Source organism: Hydra viridissima, unplaced genomic scaffold, assembly GCF_058129835.1.
Source record: "Hydra viridissima isolate aposymbiotic clone 2 unplaced genomic scaffold, HvirCarnegie_v1 scaffold_7, whole genome shotgun sequence".
Taxonomy (NCBI): Eukaryota; Metazoa; Cnidaria; class Hydrozoa; order Anthoathecata; family Hydridae; genus Hydra; species Hydra viridissima.
This window is the reverse complement of record NW_028324306.1, coordinates 6345784-6364595: the sequence shown is the minus strand read 5'-3', so window position 1 is coordinate 6364595 and position 18812 is coordinate 6345784. Positions and strand designations below refer to the sequence as shown.

Below are 18812 nucleotides of genomic sequence, written 5' to 3'. Positions count from 1 at the left end.
ACATGTTTAAAATGGCCAGAAAAGAGATTTTAAGTTCTAGCTAAAAATGCCAAGAAAAATATTTAAATGTTAACGCACATCTTTAGTGAAAAAACATTTCAACTGGATTAAAAGAATCTACGGAGGGGTATATGTATATTTTAATTGAAATTCTTTTTATTCATTGAAATGAAGTATAGCGATAAATTGAACAGTTCCTATGCAAAGCAACATCCTTAGGAATCAAAAATTATTCAAAAAGTTTTTTTTAGATAAGATTGAAATTTTTTTTGTGTTTTTTTTCTTACACTGCTCTTATTTGGTGCGATTTTGGTTATTTCCAAAATAATAAGTGGTGGAAATTCCATGTCCCTGAGATGATAATTTCTTCATGATATCTGTCAATACGTTACAAGTGTGGTTCTTTGAGATCAACTTTTCCTAGATATAAAGCAATACATTTGATCTTTTTAAACACAAAATAAGCATTACTTTGGATATAAGACTGGCTGCTTTAAATTTTCAAGGGTAACCAATCGTTTCATTAAACTCCCAATTCAGTCACCAATGACTTGCCTTTTTAAACCTTCTTTAAATTAGTAAACTTTGTTAAAAAAGAGTTTCTTACAAAATCGAATTATATATTGGATAATTCTGTAAACAAACATCGTGTCATGCATACGAATAGTTTTCGTAAATAATTATTTATAGGTGCATCGAACATCTGTTGCATCAACAAATAATTTAGCAATTTGATGGTAAACCATCTTATTTTTTGTATGTTGTTTAAGATCTTTCAAATGATAACTTTTGATAAGTTTGACACAAGTTAATAAACTTGGCGAAAGTTAACTTTTGATAAGTGCCGAACCAAACAAAATAAGACACTATTTAGTTGTTATTTTTATGTTGTTTTTTTTTTACCGTTATTATCAACATTAGATGCTCACAAAATATTCTTTTTCTATATTTATTTACATTAAAAGTAACTTGCAAGAAGTTTACAGCACTTGAATAAAAAAATTTCAACTCTAATCATTTGATGACAGATGTTGTAATTCTAAAATTGAAGTATATGATATAATTGAAGTTATGAAATTGTTTCCAAAAATCAAAAAATTATAATTTAAAAGAATATTATAAAGATATTCCAAGAGTAAAAAGCATTAGCAACTGCTATATTTTATACATTAAAAAAAGTATGCGAAATAATTTCCATTTATTTACATTTAAAAAACACCTTAAAATTAAATAACAATACTTTACCTAATAAATAAAAAAATATTTGATTGCGTCTAAATTTCGAAAATATTGCAATAAAGGAAATATAAAGTAAGCAGTAAAAAAATAAACTGCGGTCTTATCATTCCTTGAATAAAAACAAAGGCAAGACCTCCACGGGGTATGTGAGTATTTAATCCGAGGGGAACTTGCGGATGTTTCGTTTGCCAGTAGGGGCACCATATTTTCGGTATAACTAATATTTCAAACAAAAAAAGTAAATATATTTCTATCGGTGATTTCTTTTTATAAAGCGATTTATTATTATGAAAATGTAATCTTTGTAACTCTTTTAAGCTATTAATGCAGATTCGACCGTGACAGACTTTTAAAGAAACAATGTTAGTACTTTTAAGAATCCATCCACATACCTTTGGAAAGAACGTTGCATTACGATTAAGCTCAAGAACTAATTTTTTCGCAACACTAATCCAAGGAGCAAATTTTTGAAACTCATTCTCTGAAATTGAAATTGATTTAACGTTTATTGAAACCTTATCAATCTTTTTTTTTTGAGTATGTAAATCCACTAAACAATAAAAACTGACTTCAAAAACGCTTGATAAACACAAAGTCAATAAGCTTTTTTCGTCATCTGTTAAATTACTTTTACAAATAGCTACACGCTGCAATTTGCATCCAGCCTGGATAAAGTGTTTATAAAAATATTTCAGTTGCAAAATTTGCCACGGATTTACTTTGTTTGAAATTTCAAGGGTCCATTTTAGGCTTCTGACCAACTTTTTAACATCTTCCGTAATGCAAGCCTTCGCCTCAAAGAAGCATTCAATAAAAAAAGGGATACCATCGCTTTCACCATCTGAAAATTAAACAAAGGAAAAAATCTCTAAAATAATAATTTAGAATTTAATAACAAGTTCTCGTTAGACAATTAATGTTCAAAACATCAACAGAATATACAGTTTAAAATTGTACACTTAAATTGTCAATTATGATAAGTTGAAAATGGGTAACAATCATTATTAAAATCTGATATACAACAATGGTATATTTTGAGATAACTGAAATAATATTTATGTGTGATCAAAATTTTTGATTTAATAGCATTTTATATTGTGCATGTTTATTCGACGATAAAATTACTTCATTTATTCAAGTGTGCTTAATGCCAATTGCATGAATCACATGAATTTTGTGTGTCAAAGAAAGATAACACACAAAATTTACTTAAAATAGCATTAAGACAAAGGGATGACAAAATTGAAGCATGATATTTAAACTCATACTCACAATGCTATATAAACAAGACACATACTATAAAAAAAGATTTTTTTCTTTTTCTAAATAAAAAGTTGATTGCTGCCCGCCACAAGTTTCAAAGAAAGAAAAGGAGTGCAGAGTGTTATGCATGTTATTGCGTTATGAGTGTTGTGAGTGTTATTTAGAATAAAAATATGTACCTTTAGATACGTTCTGGAGCAAATCTAAAGAAAAGAAACTATCTTGTAAGAAATTTTCTTATAAAATATTTTATCTGTATATTTATACAGTCACAAAGTCAAGAGACAGGGATAATTTAACTCAATATAGAACTAAAAAAAATTTCATTTTTATTTCAAAAGATAAAACAAAAAAAATTTTTTAACTAGTTGTTTTATTTTCTTAATTTGAATAAAAGTTTGTTTTTTATTTAAATTCAAATAAAAAAAAAAAAAAAAAAAAAAATGCAGACATATTTTAAAAACTATTGAAAAAAGCAACTGCACAAAAAGACAATTGTAATAAAAAAAAAACATTTTTACCCTTCTAAAAGCCTATGATCGACTTTTTCTATTATAACAAAGTTTTACTTTATTATAAATACAAAATTTCAAATAAAAGTCAATCAGTGGAAAAGAAAATGAGGTTTGAACTTTGACCTGAATTTTTGTGATTATTAACTACAATTAACAAGATACATAACAAAAAAATAATCACAAAAATAAAAAAATATTAAGAACAGATTTTACAGCAGATTCTGAATGTCTTAGATAAAAAATCTAAAAAGGAAACTTATTCAAAAAACAAAAAAAAAAACCATTTCTCAGAGTGTTGGAGCTTTACAGACTAAAATGTAAAAATTCTGAATAATCTAAAATTTAGTTTTTGTTGTCAATAAAATATCCTTTTAGGATGGAAAATGCTTTTGGAGGATGCCCTGTTTGAGTTTATTTAAGCCAAAAAAGAAATATAAACTCAAATAAAACATCCTTGCTCCTAGCAACATGTTAGTAACACCAAGAGTAATGTTAAAAAAATGCTTGATTTTGCTGTCAATCAAGAGTTGCCATCAAGAGGTGGCTTAATATAGCAAAAAATCTTACTTGGCGTTAATGCCAAAACTTTCATTAAACCTCAACAAATTAAAAAAAACTCTTGTTGTTTTTATCAAGCACAATTATTCATGATAATGTTAATGACCTTTAAATTTTTAAGTTTCTGATAATTTTAGTACATCACATCATGTACAAAATCATTCAAAGTCTTTTGTAGAAATTTTATATAGGTTTTTTATATAGTCCTTTCTAGAGATTTCCAGAATCTGCTGTTAAAAACTTTTTCTAGATGTATAGCTCCATAACTTATGTAGTTTAAGAAAAAAAAAAAAAAAAAAAACATAAACACTGAGTCTTTTACAGAAATCAGGCGAAGTCTTACTCCATCTTGAATAAGTTGGCATTTCAATGTAATATTTTGTATTCACATTACATTTAATAGAATAAGTTAATTAACCAAAATTCTAGAAAATCTGAATGCCTGATAACTTTAGGTGATTTTGAGCAGAATACTATTCAGAAACAACAAGATCTTAAATGTTTATTGATGTTATTTTTGAAACACTTACCAGCAATCTTCAACAACCAACCATCAAAATCAATGGATAGATTTTTATGCATTGTCAAGGAACTGATAAAGTCTCTGTTAGCACTGCATAATCCAAATACCATAGGTAAACAGCTGCGCAGCCTTTCATTTCCCCAAACTTCCTCAAAATTTCCAAATAAAAAAATATACACAGCACTGCAGAATTCTATCATGGATATATGAGAAAACTTATATTTTTTTCCTGAATGAGTTTCAAAAGTTTCTATAAAACATGGTAGTTCAAGACTATTTGACTGCATACCTCCTATTAAATTCTTTTCAGTAAAACTCACTTTTCCTTTGATCAAGAAACTGTTTGCAAGTTCACATACCTTTAAAATATATTCTTGAACTTCTGTTAATTCAAGCAATTTGTACATTGCTATACCTTTATGATACTTTAATGCATGATTCTGTACAAAGTATAAAAATGAATTAATGTATAATTCAGTCATTGTCTTGAAAGTACAATTTACAGTGGGTGATGACATAATAGCACACAAAGTTGCTAAAATAAAAGGTACCGATGACATAGCCTTCATAACCTGAGAAACTTTAAGGATTTCTTGCATACGATTCTTTTCAGATGTATCCAAAAATTTATTGATATAGCTTTGAACCCCATGGTCATTAAAACCCATGATTTGAATTGATATCATACACTGTTGACATTTCATAACTCTTTTGTAACTTAATATTGATTCAACTCTTCCAGCAAGGACACATTTAGAATGTTGGGGATTTAACACATCTAAAAGTGTATTTACTATTGGATGTAAAACTGGATTTTTGGGATTTTGCTGAAACAACTCATCTAAAAACACAAACTCGTCCAAACCATCTACAACAAATAACACTGATCCATGTGAAGGGATTTCCCCATCATTGAAGATGTCTTTGTAAACAAACTTTATCAGGTCATTTTTTGTAGGAGGGCCTTTATATTGATTAAGGTCTCTGCATTCAAGATAAAAAACTAACTCATGATTTTTCCATAACAAACCATTGGCCCAATCAAGGAGGCATTTTTTAATGAAGCATGTTTTGCCAATACCGGCAACACCAGAAATTAAAAACAAGCAATCTTCCTCAGAAAATATATCATCACACTTAAGTGATTTGTAATGCTTTTTTATGTAGTATTCCATTTCATCTACATTCATTACATCTTTTACCACTTCATCAGCATCAACTATATTCAAATCCACAAAGTTATCAACATGATCAATATTTCCAGGAAATGGCTGATTGTGTACAATAGATTCCCTATTTTTATAGGATGATAAATAGTGTTTTTTCAACTTCACTGACATATCTTAAAGATCAAATAAAAAATAAGTTAAATAAATTTAAAAAGAAAAAAAAATTTTTAAACATTTAAAATAATAAAACAGTAATAAACAAAAACAAAAAAAAACCTTAACTGAATGCATTCTAAACCTACCATTCAATTCAATATCTCTCAGTATATCTTCTCTAAACATAGCTTTTAGAGACTTTTTAACAAAGGAAATGTAATTAGAAGGTTCTCTTTCATAAAGCTTTATGAGAATTGCCTCCATTTTAGATTGATCATCTGTGTATTCATTATCAATATATTCAACAACAGTATCAATGTCCTTTAGGCAAGTTTCACGAGAAAAACACTTCCAATCTGATGATGCGCAATCAACTAGCAACTTTTTGATTTTGCTATCCATTGCCTTAAGTATAAGAATATGATACTTAAACAGTCAGATGTTAAATTTATCTAGTAATAGTATACATAAAAATTTGCTGAAACATTTTTGAAATAAAGAAGCTGAAATTTCATGTAAATTTCACAAAAGGGCAACTGTTAAATATTTTTTATAGTAGATTAATATGAGAATGAAGTACTTCTAGTTTGCATTTGTAGCAACTGCAAAAAAGATGAGATAACCTCTTAATCAATGTAGAATGTGTATAATTGTGTCCTCAGCCAAGATGTACAAAGAAATCATTGACAAAGTAATACACATGCCATGCAAAAAATTCAACTTAGATTGGATTTATACGTAAGATGACCCAAAACATATTAAACCTCAAAGATCATTCTAATTAAAGAATACCTGTGAATTGGAATAGACATCACAAAGTCCAGATCTTAACATAGTCAAACATTTTTGGGACCATTTAGGTTGACAACTTAAAGGAAGAAAACCATATAAAAAGGAATAAAACCAAACCAAATATAAAAGGAATAAAACCAAACCAAAAAACAGTTTTTTACCCAAATTAATAAAAACAGGAAAAAAATACTGATTTACACCCTTTTGGATAAAGTAAGGCCTAGTAAATTGTATACTATGTCAGGTCTTTCCTTATCCAAAAGGCTACCAACCTAAGAACTGATGCCTTTTAATTCATTATTTTATGGCATTTAGGCAAGAAAACACAAATTATTTCTTTTGCTTGCTGTAGTATCATCATTTTTTTTATACAACTTCAATTAAATTTTAAAAGTTGTAAAATTTCAATTTTATTAAAACAAATCTGATTATATATTTTAGCAAATTACATTTATGTCAGAGAACTTTATTTAACTAAACTTACTTAAAAAATTTTAGTATTTTCGGAAAGAAAAGTATTAAATATTAGTTTATCAATTTAGGTTTAGTAACTGAGAAAATATAAACATACTTTTAAGGGGTTAATAGCTATTAACATTTTGAAACATAAACAGAATATTGGTATTTATGTGCCTAATTTTTAAGTATTAATTGTTTATATACATGCTATGCATTTGTGAATAAAAATCAAAAATTATAATTGATATGTATCTAAAATTGCTTTGAGTATGAACATATAATATAAGAGTAGGTTGTTAAATAGTGTAATTGGCCATGGAAATAGCTTTAGCAATATGATTTGTAATATCTTTGAAATTTCAAGTTACTTAACACGTTAAAAACTAGCTGTTATTAACAAACTACAAATAAATACCTGACCACTTTCTTTTAAATAGTGGAAGAGTAAGATTTCTTTAAAACAGTTAGTTAGCCATGGAACATTTTCAATCTCAAATAAACAAGCATAGTAACATTTTAACATTGATATATATATATATATATATATCCTTTAACTGATGAATTACTCAAAAACTCTAAAACTATTACTACACCTACCATCAATATTAAGAAAACCAAAACATATTTGACAGATATTATGCTACTGGCAATCCTTTAATTAAGTTTTGGACCTAAATAATTACAAATACAAAACTTAAGATATTCAACTAAAATACAATTACGAAAAGTAGTTCCATAGATGATTTATTCAATTAAATAAAAGAGATCATGATGCTGTTTAAAGAACAAATTACAGCAGACAATAGTTCTGATCATTTGATATTATAGCGATATTAATTTTTTTCGGATAAACTTTTTCCGCGAAATATTGAGCAATACTCTGTCAAATCACCGAGGCTAGTAGTGGTCAAAATTAAGGTCTGAAGTTCCCGAAAAACGGTTTTTCGGTTCTTCGGTTCTTCGGTATTTTTCGGGGAATCGAAAGGAATCGAAGGTTTCGGTTCTTTATCAGAATCGGAATCGAAATTTACTGAAATTTCGAATCTTGCCTAAAATAAGGAATCGAAAAGAACCGAAGTTATCGGTTCCTTATCAAATTAGGAACCGAAATTTACCGAAGGAACCGTTTTTCGGTAATTCCAGTCTCTGAAATGAATCACAGTCTCAAAGTCTACTACAAAGAGCTAAAAAAAGGAAACTTGTACTTGAATCACCAATGAAAAAATCACCAATGAAAAAAAACCCTATATATGATGCATCTAAAGATTTATTTAATACTGAACCTAGTGATAGTTCTACTAACGTAGCTTATAGCAGTGCTAGTAGTAGTCGCAAGGGCAGCAAGGACAGTGTCACTGATCTCACTGATAGTGATTTAGAATAACTGTATTTTTCAACTGTATTTCAACTGTATTTTTGAAAATAAAAATTAAAAAAATTCAAGTTTTTCAATTCTTAGTAACAATTTCGATTCTTTGTAGCATTTTTGATTTTTTGCGATATTTCCCGCTAAGAACCGAAATTGGAACCAAAATTCCAATTTCGGTTCTTAGCGGTTCTTAGCAATTCCAAAATTCCCGCTAGGAATCGAAAAGAACCGAAGTTATCGGTTCTTTATCAGAATCGGAATCGAAATTTACCGTAATTTCGATTCTTTCTTAAAATAAGGAATCGAAATTTACCGAAATTTCGAATCTTGCCTAAAATAAGGAATCGAAAAGAACCGAAGTTATCGGTTCCTTATCAAATTAGGAACCGAAATTTACCGAAGGAACCGTTTTTCGGTAATTCCAGTCTCTGGTCAAAATCCCATTAAAAAACTCGTTAATATTTACTTTTTAATAAGAGATTTTTACTCTTTAATAGCAACAAGATTAATCGAAGTAATACAAAAGTACTTAAAACTCATGAGTAAAAGAAACTAGATTTTTAACTTTCCAGTTGAGTTGTCTAAAAATATAGAATCCTCACAAAAGATTCACATTTTGAAATTCTTTCATTTGAAGCATTCAAAAGGTTTCCATATTGGTGCAATTAATTTCTTAATGAATATCGTTATTTACGGTTTTAATACTACGTTATTGACATTCAAGTTGCAGTTATTTTTACTTAAAACAGCAGGGTATTGCGGGGATAGTTGTACAATTGTTACTAAATCTACCAGATCTCTTGAACGGTGCAACCGATTTACATAACTTTTTCGCTATTAGATTCGTAACCTGCTTTAAGGACCTGTTTATATGGAAAGCGGGCTGGCTCGGCAAACGAGCCAGCCAGTTTGCCGAGATCTCGACGTCATCAATATTTTAACTTAATTTTATTTTGCGTTTACATGAATAAACGAGCTGGCCCGAATAGCGATCCGGGCTAGTTCGTTTATTCATATAAACGCAAAATAAAATTAAGTTGAAATAAGGACGACGTCGAGATCTCGGCAAACGGGCTGGCTCGGCAAACTAAATAAGAATACCCCTCAGAAATATCAAATTTTTCAACAAAAAAATATTGCTTTTTTTTTTTTTTATTCAAAATTATTAAAGAATCACAAACGAAAAAAATTTTTTAAAAATTTATCATATATCATTAGAAAACCAAATTTTATTAAAACTACACATTTTATGCGTTCCTAAAAACCTTCATAGAAACGGTTAAAATTTTTACTTCCGAGAATGCTCTCTTAAACATAGTTTTTAAACTGGAAAAGAGTCAGAATAAGTTCATCATTTGTTTCTATTTCCCATTATTCAAAACTTCTGTAAGGTAAAAAACAACTAAAATTTCAATGATTGCTTTTAGCCTTAGAAATCCAAGAAATGTGGTTCTGAACGAAGTGGAGCTTATGATAAAAACCAAAAGTTTACTTATGGAATGCATTCCAAACCGGCCTACAAAAATCTCTTATCTTATAGACCTTCCACTACCAATAGCTTAAAAAAGTAATACTAAAAATGTTCGAAAAATTGCTACTGAAGTTAAAGCCAATACAGTAGAAACCAAGCCTGACGCTGCCGTTGAAATTATAAAAAAAAAAACCAACACACCGTGGTGTAACCTAACAAAGTCCTATGCTTTAAGAAAGTCCTAATTTAAAAAATGAAAAATTTTGTATACATAAAACAAACATATAGAGAAAAAAATTTAGTTATTTTAACAAACTAGATATCTTGTTAAAATAAGTTATTTTCCCCAAATGTTTATTTCATATATACGAAATTTGTCATTTCTTAAATTAGGACTTTCTTAAAGCATAGGACTTTGTTAGGTCACACCACGGTACTGCCAATGAAGCTAATATTTTGAATACCACTATTTATCGTGATGGCACTTGGCAACATTTGAAGACTCCACGGGAAGAAACGGCAGGGTCACATTTTTTCATTTTGAGATAAATCATTATCAAACTTTTAAACCTTTATAAGTTTCGAAGTTTTAGGAAAATCTAGAAAAACTTTAAATATGCATCAAATCGTTTATTTGATTTGAATTCAAATACAAAATATGCTATTATGGTTAGTAAAGCTAGAAAGTGTAAAAAGTCGAAACTTTCAAAATGTGACCCTGTCGTTTCTTCCCGTGGAGTCTTCATTTAGGTTTTTCCTAATACAATGGTGTTTATACTCCAATATCTATAATGACTGGAAAAGTTTTGGATTGTTTGAAACTTTTGGAACTTTTCCATATTTTAGCTTTTTGCCACGAACATTCGGTTTTGCCGTTTAAGTTGATGGACGGCGAGGCCCCATAATTTTTTTTGATTATATTAGTGAATCTACTTTTCGTCCTCCGTCACAATTTGAAGCAGTTGTTAGCACGTGAAGAACGACTCGAGTTCATATGGAACTAGATTTCTTTTTTTTTTGTTTCTTTTTTTTTTTTTTTTTGCACAATACCGATTGCCTTGATACGGTTTAAAATTACTTGTTGAGACAATTTCAAGGGTTAACAAGTTCCTTTGGAATTTGGCATGAATTTTGATCCAATAACGCCTCCAACTCAGAATCTTCAAACTTTACTGGCTTACTTCGCGTTCTTTATCGCTGGTGTCAAAATCGACACTTTGAAAAAGCCGGAACCAGTACTCACATCTTTTTATGTATGGGAGTATGTTCCCCTGAAGTGACATGAATATAATTGCTTTGCATGAATATAGTTGCTTTGCGACTTAATGCTAGTTACCCCTTCTTTTATAAATCCCTTAAAACTTATTTTTACCTCCAAAAGGTGAATTCAGAAAAACTTTAAAATGTTTTTAGTGTTCAATTCTTATCGTAAATTCTTATTGAGAATTTACAATTACAATTTAATTACAACTATCGTCAGACATTTCCTACAACATTTTTAATCATCGGGTTTTTTTTTGAATTTATGCGGGGTTTTGATTTAAAAGTTTCTAATTTTGCTCAGCCAACGAGTTTAAGTGCTTTTTAAAAGTTTAGCAACCCCAAAAAAACTTAAGCAAAAGTGAGTTTATTCGGGGTTAACATATCTCAACTGAGACGCAGCTCATTTTATGTAACGTAACTTGCATAAACCTAATTCAACTAATTTTTCAACCTAACTTGCATAAACCTAATTCAACCAATTTTTCAACGTAACTTGCATAAACCTAATTCAACCAATTTTTTTTCAATCAATTTGTAATTTTTTTGTGAATGACCACTTTTTAATATCTAATTTCTCGTTTATTTTCTTTCTTTCAAAAGTATAATACCTTCACTCTTTGCTCAAGTAGGTTTTTCTCATTCAGTTTTTGATGATATGATTTTTGATGATATGATTTCTGAAGCTTTTTTAAAAGGCCCAAACCGCGTAAAAAAAATTATCTAACTCATTCAGATTAAATCCCCTACAAACTGTATGCTCATGAATTTCAAAATTTGCACCGTTGCTGTCAATTTATTCTTCAACATCATTAAGAGCTTCTAGAGGAGTTATTTGTTCAAAAACTATTAATTTCAACTAAACGAGACATTGGTATAATAACTGAAGGTAGATTTAAATATTTTAGTTTTGCTTTAATTTTTTCTGTTAAACTTTGATGTTTGCATTAAACAAAAGTAACAGTCTGTGCAAAGATCTTTTTTTACGGATATGCACTAAAGGAAAACTTTAAAAGTTGGTATTTTTTTTACAAAATACCAACTTTTAACGTTTTCCTTTGGTCCATATCCGTAAACATTCAACACACTACTTTCATAATTCGGGAGGGGCTCATGGCTTGTCTTAATCACCAAGTTTTACTTTACGATATGCAAAATATGTTTGCTTCAATATGCAGAATCATAGCCACCGAGAGAAATTTTGGGCCTTAGGGAAGTTTTCTAAAAGGGCCCTCATTATGATCAATTATATACCCAGGACCTATAGAAGATTGCTCTGGTCATTGAAAATTATAAATGAAAGTTAATTAAATCTTTTAAAAGTCAAAACTATTTAAATCTTTTAAAAATTATTTTAAAAAACTATTTGTATACACACGGGGCCCCGGGAATCTTCCCCGTCCACCCCCCTCTCTCGGCGGGCATGTGCAGAATATGCATGGAATGGTACAATTACCACAAATACTCCAAAAGGAATTAGGGTTAAAATTTACGATGAGAAGTATCAGGGGTAGACATAATCTGAAACAAAGAAAATATGTTTCTATGTAAATAAAACAAAGAAAATATGTTCCTATGTAAATAAAACATTTAGAAGGAATAGTTACAAGCTTTGAAAACAAAAAAAAAACAACATAAAATGAAATAAAAAAGAACAACTTGAAAATAATGATTTTACTGACCTATTTAAGCTGTACATGCTTCTCAACATACTGTCTCAATTATGACTGCCAATCAGAGATCAGCTTGGGTTTATTTGACCAATTAGAGAGTATTCAACTTGCTAACTGTTAACAACTAAGTGAATAGAAAAATTTGTGAGTCAGCTATGCAGTAAACGTGCTTAATGTAAACAAAGCTTTTCTACAACTAGAATGTGCAATCACGATACATAGGAATATGATATCTAGGAGGCTTTGGGCATACTCAAATTTCTAATATGTTGATATTGTGAGGTTGGAAAATTAAGAAAAAAACAACGATCAGTAAAGAAGTACACAGAAGGGGACTCGGCAACCCTTCATATAAATAAATGATAAAATCAAAAAGAATTAAGTAAAATAACAACTAGGTACACACAGAGACTTATTCAACCTGCCATATAAGTAAATGATAAAGCGAAAAAAAGAAAAGTTAAAAACAACGAAGATTTTGACCGTTTTAAATAAAGAAGAGATATTCGTATAAAAAAGAAGAACAGAAAGAGGAATGATTGATGAAAACAGTATCAAACACTACAAATATAGTAAGAGAGTATTATTTGTATTTTTTAAACATAATTAACAAAAGAGAGCTAACCATTACATACAAATAGAACATTTATTGAGTTATATTGTAAAATAGAATATACTGAGGACGGCAAACACAACCTTAACCCTTTACACATAACACTAGACCCATACCTCCCTAAATCCTAAACTTTACTACAGTTACATACTACAAACAGAAAAATAGTTAAACCAACCAACTTGCGAACAAACTTTAAATTATTTAATTGTTAAAAACGCTGCCATCACAGTACTAGTTTCAAGTGATAATGACTTGCGAAAAATTCGGGTAATTTGAGCAAACCTACTTTTTGTTCTAACATAAATAAGATCAAAATCTATCGATAGATTTCAAGTTTCATTAAAAAGTTTGTTTAAGATTTATAATAATGTAAAGTTTATAAAATTCCCCTATTTACCCCAGGACAAGCTTAAAAGTTCGTAACACTATATGATGATAATATCCAGCTTATGACAAAACAAAAACAAAAAATAAAATTTAAAAGATTTTCTAAAACCATACCCTGGGTGATTATAGATTGAATAGGGTTTACTACTACTGTAAAAAAATTTTCTAGCCAATATTATTGTTAGATTATTGTTGATATTTTAAAAATAACATTAAAAGTTTGTTTATAAGGGGTGAAATACTGTACTTTTTGCAAACTGCATTCCTGCAAATAGAAGGCTACGTTAAAGGTGCTTATAGCTGCAACAACTGCGTTTTTTAGCGTTTTAATAGATCTAGACATAGACCTTTTGGATTGCGCTCTTCTACTTTTCTAATTCACTAAAAAACTGATTGAACCCTGATGGATTCGAGAGCCTTTTCGGTCAAGTAACCTATGCCTCAGAATGTAAGGTGTAAAAGAATTTCAAGTTTAATGAATAGTCATAAAAATTTATGCAAGTTTAACGATTCCATTGTTGAAAAAGAAAGTTGCTAAGTGTTTCATTACTAAGATTATAAATTTTTATCAAATTTAAAAATTATTTGTCATTCGAAGATTCCACCTTTTAATGTCGATAACATCTTGCTCAACTATATATAACTTCGATGGATCTGCAGCCGATAGATTTCTATAGTTCGTAGAGAACTCTGCTCAAAACTTTGACATATATGGAGTTTTATTGATTTTCTAAAGCAGCAATTTTTTAAAAATCTCTATGCTCTATGTACGTTAACTTATTTGGCAGCGGAAACTCCAAGACTACTAAAAAAATAGTTCAAAGCTGTCTATGTTTTTAAGCAACTTATTGCAACCATTGCTTTCCATTTTTTGCTACCCTAAGTGAAATACTCTTGAATATTTATCATAAACCTAAATCTTTTGACAAACTATAACCCATACTCCCTTTTGACTAGCGATTCTTCCCGGGAAATTTTTTCCGGGATCCCGGGGTTTTGATTTAATGATTTATTAAAGTTAAAAAAACAGTTTTTAAATCTCTGGTGGATTTCAGTTTAGAAAACCTAATGTTGTCTGATGATGAACTTACAGTAATTGAAAATTTAGCAAAAAGTCTGAAACCTATTATCTTAGGTTCTGAAATGATTTGCAGAAGGGAAGCAACTTTATTAACAGCTGACGACACATTAAAATTTATGGTTAAAGAACTTGATGTTAAAGATTGCTACCTAGCAAAAGATCTTAAAAATGCTTTAATTGAAAGAATATGTCAAAGAAGAAAAAAAGATCTTGTTGGTTTACTAAGATTTTTAGATAATCCACAATCTTTAAAAAGTGATATGGATGATGACTTATTTAGCATACCATCTAAAGCAGTTATGATAAATTTAGCGATTGGAATAGTTGGTCAACTTTTTTCTATAATTGAAAATATAGCAAAAGAAGAAGATAGCGATAGAAAACCTAACAATAGTATTATTAATATAAATCAGTTATCTGAATCTATGGCTGCCAGATTAGAAAAATGTGTAAAAAAAAAAAAAGATGTTTTGAAGCCAAGTGCAATAAATCAACTATGCGTCAAGAATTCAATCTGTTTGAAGCTACTAATAAAAGATTGCATAGCTTATATTTGCTTTATAATGCGCTTTTAACAATTCGTCCTTCCAGTGTAGAGGCTGAAAGGGTGTTTAGTTCAACTGGATTTTTTTTACCAACTATAGAACTAGATTGACAGACAGCCATCTCTATGCTTTGGTTTTTCTCAGAAGTCACTTTGAAATCGTAAACAGTTACAAAAAATAAATAGAAAAATAGAAAAGTGCAATTAGCTATTTATATTTTCCCTAATAAAGATTTTCCCAGGATCCCGGGAACAATGTAAATAATTCCCGCTATCCCGGGAATGGAAAAAGTCCGGGAAATCGCAATCCCTACTGTTGACCAACAACTTTTTTTTCGATTTCCTTTAAAATTTTATCTACAACACGTAACAGTATATGTTGACTAGGAATATTTACAAGTTGGAAGGTAAGCTGTGGAGAAATAACTTAATGTGCAGGAAAAAAAACTGACTTCAAATTTAAAATCAGCGCACCAATTTTAGTTAAAATCAGTGTAAAAGTCAATAGAAATCTTTTTTCAAATTGAACGGCTGAGTAGAAAAAGGATGAAAACTACATTAAATCTAGTTTCTATAGAAACTATCTTTTACACGCTTATTTAATGAATTTGCCATTTAGCTGCAAAATAGCAAATTTCAGAGTATTTTTCGTATTTTTCTTTTTTCTACTTAGCCGTTCAATTATCACCCAGCGTAATTTATAAAAAAGTCAGTTACTTGTAATTTACGGGTAAATTCTAATATGTATATTAAATGTGATAAAAATGAATAGAAAACTTTATCAAAAAACTGTAAGATGCTTTCGCGAAAAACATATTTAGAAAATCGTTGCTCAAACTAGATATAACTTTTATAGAAATGAGTCAGGGTAGCAGAAAATGTTCGTTTGGATTCCACACCTACTGGTCGAATAGACAAAGATATTTAATAACCTAACAATGATCTACTGGAACTCTTAGAAAAATCAAGAATTACTTCTTAAAGAGGTCATAGAAAACTTATAAAAAACGAATCCAAGAAAAAACCTGGTAACTTTTAATGAAAACGTTAAAAGCAGTGTTGATACAAAACAACGCCTGTGCAGTGTTACTTTGTTAGTTAGATGACTAGCAAAATGCTTTTTTTCTCTGCGAAGAAAGAGAAACTTGCCTTGAGTTTGCTAAATATTTATATTTAAAAAAAAGACACATAAATTGTGGTAAGATGATTGGAACAAAACGATTGCCCAAATAGCGGTTGCTTATAAAAATAGTATTTAACACGCCAAGCTGTTTCTGTTTGTTCAGATATGATATTCAGTGGCGTTGACTTATTATTATTGACTTATTACTAAGTTCCGCAACCATCACACACCAAAACTCATTATTATTTTGAGCTTTCTTGGAAATTATGATAAAAAATTCCAGATACTTATGTAGGACTCACATCTGTACTTAGTCAATCATATGCTTGTATAATGAGTCATAAATGCTACATTGCAAGAATATGATTTATCCTTTAACGTCATAAACTATGACTTTAAATGATCATATACAGGTAGAATTCCCTTAGAAACTAAATTTTCAAAATGGAGTACACCCGTTACAGGTCAACTATTTGAACTTTTTTTTTGTGATTTGAAAATACCTATTTTAGGGCTTTTCTTCCCTGGAAATCGTTATCCTTGTTTTGCTATATTTAGTGAGAATTAGCAGAGCGATTTCTTCAGAGATTCCCCTTAAAAACTACAAGGAACATATTTGTATTTACATGGATGAAAAATTTATGAAAGTTCTAAATTTTTTTCTTCTTATATCAGAAATCAGCGTAGTATGATATAAAAGGAGGCTTGCTATCTAAGTCGAACAAAAGGTATAACATTTTAGATAGTAAATTCCCTTAAAAACTACACAATTTCCCCCTTAAATACTACATTATATTAGGTAAAATATACCTCCACAAGCTTACTTAGAATAGCCAGGAATGGAGAGTATGTTTATATTGATCTTCTTTAACTAAAAAATGGTAAATGGCTATAACTGGTACCTTTCTGTTCATTTTGTGCTCATAATCTCTAATCAAGTATATTCTTTATTTTTAGTGTTTAAATTAAATAATAGTATGGGAAAATTGCAGTTTGATTTGAGATTTCTGCTGATAGAAAAAGAAGTAACATCAAAAATTTGATCATCTCCACAATAGAGAGTGGTTCGCAAGATAACTGTTCATTATTGGCTGCGTATAAGAAACTTGATTAATATCTCACCGAACAAGGTATAGAGCGACCAGTTGTGCTTCTATCAGATGGTCATTCGTCGCGGTTTGACTTTAAAGTTCTTAATTTTTTGCGTGAAAAGCAAATCAATTTATTTGTATCTCCACCTGATACTACTGGAGTCACACAGCTACTAGACCAAGCACCAAATCAACAGCTCCATCGATATTATAATAACACATGAGATGAGCTCTTTTCCTCTTCTCAGACAATAAATCGAGAAAGGTTCATGAATATCCTAGGAACAATGTAGAACAATTGGGCATCCGCTGCCAATATCGTAGCAGCTGGTAAGAGAGTTGGTGTAAGTAAGAATGGTCTTAATGTTGATGATATGTAACAGGATAAATTTGAACAAGCAGCTCTCCTTATTGAAAAAACTGATGATGTTTCTCTACAATCTTCTACTCCTAAGAAAACAAGAAATGTAACCTCAAAAGACGGACCCTAGGCAACAACTCCAAGATCACAATCCAAAGCGTCCCAAACAAAAGGAAGGTATGGTTCAGCCGAATATTGGAAATCAATGTATTAAATCTCCTAATCATTCATTGAGGAATCAATATGAGAAAAGCCTCAATTTAGCAGAAAAGCCTGGTTTACTTTCATCAATATGAGAAAAGCCTCAATTTAGCAGAAATGCCTGGTTTACTATCATATGAGAAAAGCCTCAATTTAGCAGAAATGCCTGGTTTACTTTCCGTTAACCGGGTTAAACCCAAGGAGGTTAATCAAACAAAAACAACATGGGTCACTAATGTGCATGGATCTATGGAGGCTCAAGATGTGCTTTCAAAAGTGGTTTCTCTCTCGAAGAAGAAAAACAGAAAAAAAATTGTGATTCAGAGGAAAAAAAGAAACACAAGCTCCAAGAAAAAAAAAAACAACGTCATTCTTAAATCTGTATGTACTAAAATGACTTGTCGCATTGATAAAATAAAAGCCAACAATTATTCCTGCGTCAGCAGCATCATCCTCTAATTCTTTAAAAAAAACACTCTGTTTTGGTTCTGATTCAAATACTTTAAATCTTAATGACTCAGAGATGGTTTTTTAGATGAAATGTTTGTTTGTTGCATGTCTCTTTTTCAGAATATTTTATGGTATTCATATTTTTTTTGTCATTTTATGTTATTCAAAAAATATTTATTGCTATTATTAAAGCTGTACTTTTTTTACTAAACTGTATTAAATCTATACTTTTCTTAACATTTTTCATATTTCCTATTATTCAAAACATACACTGTTGTTGTATTAAAAGCTTGATTTCCTATTTTAAAACTAGTGACCCCTTAAAAACTACTTCCATAGCACTGCGAAAAAAATACAAAATAAACATCTTTAAGAGTTTGTAAATTAGTAAATACTACATTGGTGGATTAGAACAAGTCTAACATTATCTAGAAATAAGATAATTGCAAACTTAAATTATCTTATTTAAATTATTAAACAGTAGGAGGTCATAATGCATAAATTGAAACAT

General features: G+C 29.6%; 1 protein-coding gene and 1 pseudogene across 5 annotated transcripts; one reads left to right on the top strand and one right to left on the bottom strand.

Annotated features, from left to right (window-relative positions):
- Nucleotides 1-1181: 1181 nt before the first annotated feature.
- On the bottom strand, nucleotides 1182-7380 carry LOC149885870 (NACHT, LRR and PYD domains-containing protein 14-like). 5 transcript variants are annotated; one of them, XM_090093974.1, is made up of 9 exons: nucleotides 7272-7380; nucleotides 7090-7164; nucleotides 6216-6291; nucleotides 5570-5828; nucleotides 4106-5440; nucleotides 2682-2705; nucleotides 1809-2080; nucleotides 1632-1720; nucleotides 1182-1456 (listed from the first exon to the last, which is right to left on the bottom strand). In XM_090093974.1, the coding sequence occupies exons 3-8, from the start codon at nucleotides 6255-6257 to the stop codon at nucleotides 1670-1672; spliced, it is 1983 nt and encodes a 660-aa protein (XP_089950100.1). In that variant the 5' UTR covers nucleotides 6258-6291; nucleotides 7090-7164; nucleotides 7272-7380; the 3' UTR covers nucleotides 1182-1456; nucleotides 1632-1669. The 5 variants fall into 5 exon arrangements, with proteins under 5 accessions (XP_089950100.1, XP_089950098.1, XP_089950096.1 ...); XM_090093972.1 differs by having other exon boundaries at nucleotides 1632-2080; XM_090093970.1 differs by having other exon boundaries at nucleotides 1182-2080.
- Nucleotides 7381-14791: 7411 nt separating this feature from the next.
- LOC149885869 (uncharacterized) lies at nucleotides 14792-17873 on the top strand (annotated as a pseudogene).
- The last annotated feature ends 939 nt before the right edge of the window (nucleotides 17874-18812 follow it).